At 33.1% G+C, this 5000-nt stretch overlaps 2 protein-coding genes across 2 annotated transcripts in view; one reads left to right on the top strand and one right to left on the bottom strand.

The window, feature by feature from the left end:
* The window catches only part of LOC113816983 (protein PBDC1), a 9949-nt gene extending 6771 nt beyond the window's left edge, over positions 1-3178 (top strand). Inside the window, exon 6 of the mRNA XM_070127382.1 lies at positions 1232-3178. Within this exon, the coding sequence (XP_069983483.1) occupies positions 1232-1456 (225 nt within the window). The 3' untranslated portion in view covers positions 1457-3178. The remainder of the gene's footprint in view (positions 1-1231) is intronic.
* Positions 2863-5000, bottom strand: part of LOC113816982 (gamma-tubulin complex component 6) — an 87121-nt gene continuing 84983 nt past the window's right edge. The window contains exon 28 of the mRNA XM_070127539.1: positions 2863-3604. Within this exon, the coding sequence (XP_069983640.1) occupies positions 3480-3604 (125 nt within the window). The 3' untranslated portion in view covers positions 2863-3479. The remainder of the gene's footprint in view (positions 3605-5000) is intronic.

Here is a 5000-nt window from a genome sequence, read left to right on the forward strand (position 1 = left end):
AAATTATTTTGTATGTTTGTGGTGATTGGATGGATGTCTCAAAATGTCCAGATAACTCTTAGCTGAAACTCCTGAACAGTTGTAACCAAGACATGATGCCATAAACAAGGCTTGTGAGCGGACAAGACTCTGTGATCAAGGTTACTTTGGGTAAACCTTTTTAGCTTTTTTACCATTTTCCAATGTCCATATTTGTCTTTGAAGTTGCTTTATCCAGATGATTATAGATTATTTTCCTTGCACAGATTCCATATCATCTCTTTATGTAGTAAATGTTTAACATTTGGTTATTTGTGTCATAAATCTCATTTTTTCATAATTTTCAATTTTCTGTAATACAACCTGTGCTGCTGGTCACAGCGGCCAGGAATACGATGTTGAGCTTGGAAACGGCATCCTCACTGGAGGCAGCACTCTTCCAGTCACGGCTTATTAACATTATATTCAACACTCCTTTATTGATGGGAATAATGCAAAAGCTGCCTTCTTAATGCCAAATGAGTCTAAGCACACTCCAAGAGGTTTGTGTACTCGTGGTGAGTCTTTTCCTTCACTCCGGCCATTTTGTCTGATGACGGCATGTTCATGTAACCCAGCCCTCGATGCAGATTTTTTCCATGACGGGGCAGTCACATCATCCAGATCATAGGGGTTAAGCATAGGGATTCCTTAACAAGGGAAAGCTGATTATTCAAAGTGAGAAAAAGGATGAAGTTCCAGTAGCAAAATTAAAGTGTGTCTGTTACTTTGTTTTCTTCTTTTCTGGCAAAGCTCCAGGCTCAGGAACCTTTTCCTTTTCAATTGATATGTGAAGCAGTGATAAAATATAAATAGAAATTTGACAGATCAAAGTTTTTTTCTTTCTTTTCTTTGTTCTAAGTTTTGATATTGAATTAGTTTTAGTCATGAAGAAAAACAACCCCCCTCTCTTTAAAAGATATAAATATTTTTTCTTAAAGGAGTGGGTAAGAGGAAGTCTATAATATGCTTGTAAAGCAAGAAAAAATTACAAGGAGAGATGGAGTGTTTATCTATATCATACATTGTTGATGCTATAGCTCGTGCACAGATTTTTGAAAATGATTTTGAAACAAGTTTCATTGAGTATTTAAAACTCACCCCCCCCCCCCAAAAAAAAAAGAAAAAAAAAAAATATATATATATATATATATATATATGCATATATATAATATATATATATATTATAAAAATACATATATGTCTCTTTCAGAAATGGAGACCCTTTTGCAAGGAATTTGAGCACGAGATCGAGGACTACAGCTTTGCAACCCTCGTTCGCATTGATTCCCAGCAAGATTACTCGGAGGATAATACCATCCTTGTGACTCGCATCCAGTTCTTCGCCATCGAAATCGGCCGCAACAGGGAGGGCTACAATGACTCCATCAGGACCAAGTACAAGCCCAAACCCCGTGCCAAGAAGGTTCAGAAATAGCAGTGGGACGTTGGCCATAGTTTTGTCAGTTCGTAACTTTAAATTTTGCGCAGGAACCTCGGTTTTTTGGTTCAGCAATATATTTCCTTAATACCATAAACTATGTTAGTTTGCATCCTTTTCTTGTTTGGATCTTTTAAGTCTCATCTATGTGGTTGATTACTGCTATGTCAAGAGACGTTATGTACAATGTTATCATTATCACCCTGGTGTATCTGTGTAACAACTTGTGACAACATCTGAAAGTATAGGAGTGTATTGGTGTAAACAACGCTTTTTAAATGTTGTAATAGTACCGGTAGTAAAATAATTATATTTTACTGATGTGCATGAATGGTCTGATTTGTATTGTGATTAACAAAAGAAAATAACCAGTTGAGATGTTCCCTCCAGTGTTGCTTCTTAAAAGGAAGTATCTAATGGTTTATACAATGAAGTATGCTATGATGATATATATTTCGAGGTTCATTGTTTGTTGACAACTTCAATTTCAATTTGAAGTTGTCAATTTGAAGCAATGTGTATGTGTCAGCATTATTCCTGTTCAGATAATTACAGCAAATTATTATTATTATTGGTATTGTTTTTAAAAATTTATTTACTATAATAATTTTTTTTCATTCATTTTTTTTTTTTTTCCTCCTTGCTTTGAAAATAGTGAAACTTAGTTTTGAAGAGCTTCATTATAATTAATCCTGTGGTGACAGGGCCTAATTTATTTGTGATGTAATATTAAGCAACAGCCTAGACTTTGTGGCTAACCCTAAGCTGTGTTCAGCCGGCCCACCCACTGCGAGTCATGACATGTATAAACATCATAGGCTGCTTTGTCATGATGGTTATAGCTATCACCATCACCAAGGGGTCAAGAAAGTGGGTCCACTATATAAACAGGTGAGGTGCTTGGAGACCTAAGTTGTCTTTTGTTGAAAATGTCCTGTAAAAAGAAAAAGAAGAAGAAAAAAAATGTGTACATCATGGATACACAACCAGTTTCAAAAATATGTGTCATACTCTTTACTTCTCTGGGCACTTTGTAGTATTTTTGAATGGGGTTACAATATGACAGACACTCACAGAGGATTGTACAGTGTATTAATATTACTTGGAACTTTCATGTGGAAGCTGATAATCATATGGAATGACAAACCATATGTAAGATGTTCATCTTGAATAACTTTAGAATTTTTTTTTTCTTAATCCAAACTTGTGTTCAGTAATTCATATGGAATATATTGATTTAATTTGAGAATTATTGTTATTCATACCTCTCAATATTTTTAATTATATGTACCAGTTTTATAGTACTTAGAGTTTCATAGCAAATACAGTCTTAAAGGTTAGTACTCATTATAGATCTCTTAATGTAATTGGAATAGCAAATGGAATAAGCAAAAAACAAGTAAGCTTTTTAAACATTTATATATTTGGAATGCATAAATATTAGGAATTTCATTCATTCTTAGGAATCTAATATAGTTTTCATAGTAAGTAGGTAACAGATTGATGAAATATACAACTTTTATCATAATGTTGCAAAGTGAAGACAAAAAATAACAAATTTAATAGATATCACAAAGCCTCTTCCAAGATAAATATTAAGGAAAAATAAAATCTGAATCTGTAAACAGACTAAGATCTTGTTTTCCAAGTAACTTAGTCTTAAACTACTATTAAAAATAAATAACGACTTATTAAAATGTCTGAAATGAAAGGCTTGAACCTAATTTGTTTTTTACCCAGTATATATGTGTAACATGAATATTACTCTTATGTAGTACTGCTATTTAGCTCAATTTGGCCTATTAGTGTGCAAAGCTCTTATGATTAATTTGAAATTTAGCTATTTACTAGACAGGTGCAGGATAAAGAAAATAAATACATAAAAGTTAGTTTAGAAAGAAGGAAAAATGCTTCTAGAAATATTGTTTTGAAATAACCATTAGACATGTAAACAATGAATTTAAGTGGAGCTATAACTAATTTGGATTCCATATCGAGATGTCAAGTGGATAAGCCGCTTTTATCCCTTGAGAAGTGACGGAACTGATATTCTGGCAACTGTAGAATAGTAATCGTTGAAGTCCAGTCGATTAACCAAGTCCTTGATGTAGTCCATTTTGCTGTGCTCTGCTACTCTTACTAACACTGAAAAGAGATTAAAGTATAATGTTACTAGTTTGTTTTATATTTAAAAACTTCATATAGCCTTTTAGACTGTTTCAGAAGCTAAGAATTTTACAGTGAATTTGTAAAGAACTATGTGAACATGAAGCGAAAATAAACTTTTTGCTAAATACCACTTACCAAAGTGCAGATGCACGCACATAGCCAAAAATCAAGTCAAAACAAAAATGAAAGAGCATGCAGCATGTAACAAAAATTTATCAACCTATTATCAAGAAATCATGCATCCTTTAACAAAACTGATGAATTACATGCTCCATAGCTTTACATTATTTTTAAATTTATCTTCTTTTTCACTTTTTTTCATGAAAATTCCCCCCAAAATTATATATGCACCATGCAAGTTTCAGGCAACAAGACAATAGCATTGCTGTGGATTCAAGACTAAAATTGCATTCTTCTATAATGCCAAATATAGTTATGGTGAATGTATCTTCCTCATGAATACCAGCAGTTCCGCCTCAAACTTTTAAGAGTTGTTTTCTAACATCTTCATCTACTAAACAGTATAGGCTATCTCAGACACCCACACATGCTTACAATTAGCTCTTGACTACTTCTGCAGGATGCCAAGGCAGATCTGCCTAATATCTCTCCAGCCTGGAGATAAAACCTCCATATTAGATATGGTACAATGTCACAATGCACTCTACATGGGACTCAAGTCTGGAAGATTGTCCAACTGCATTTATGATTATATGTAAACGCAGCATATAAATATGTATGCATAATTATATTTATGCAAAAAAGAGAGTGAGTGCACAACAGTATGTGCATGTGGATAACATTCACTTATCATGAAACGAATAAAATTTCACATTTTCACAAAAGGGGGGAAGAAAATGTACAATGTGCTGATCTATTTCTTAACAGATAACTAGCCTATTCAGTGATAGATATCAGACTATTATTAATATTGTTTACTGCTACTTGAATCTATTCCAGCAGCACTTACTATTCAGTGCATTTTAGATTTAAGTAGGCCATTCGCGAGCAAGCAAAGTGACCAAAAAGATAAATCGTTTTACCTCTTGCAGTTTACTTTCCTCTTCCTGAAGCACTTCAAGGATTGGAAAAATACAAAAATGATATCTAAATGATTGACAGAGAATGGTACACAACATTCAAGATGAAAAACCTTTGAGACCAATCAATCTCCACACTTAAACTTTTTTTTCCCTTTCCTTTTCTAAATTTTTAAAAGTAACTGGCCAAACATTTGAGAAATGTCCCATTTTCCTCAATGTACATTTCTGAGATATGATCATCCTTATTACATTCTAAGCAATCTAGTTATAAACTACAGTACATTTATAAGTAAAAAAGGTAAGAAAGGAAGAAAAATATATCAGGGATA

The sequence above is a fragment of the Penaeus vannamei genome, chromosome 11 (genome assembly GCF_042767895.1).
Source record: "Penaeus vannamei isolate JL-2024 chromosome 11, ASM4276789v1, whole genome shotgun sequence".
Classification (NCBI taxonomy): Eukaryota; Metazoa; Arthropoda; class Malacostraca; order Decapoda; family Penaeidae; genus Penaeus; species Penaeus vannamei.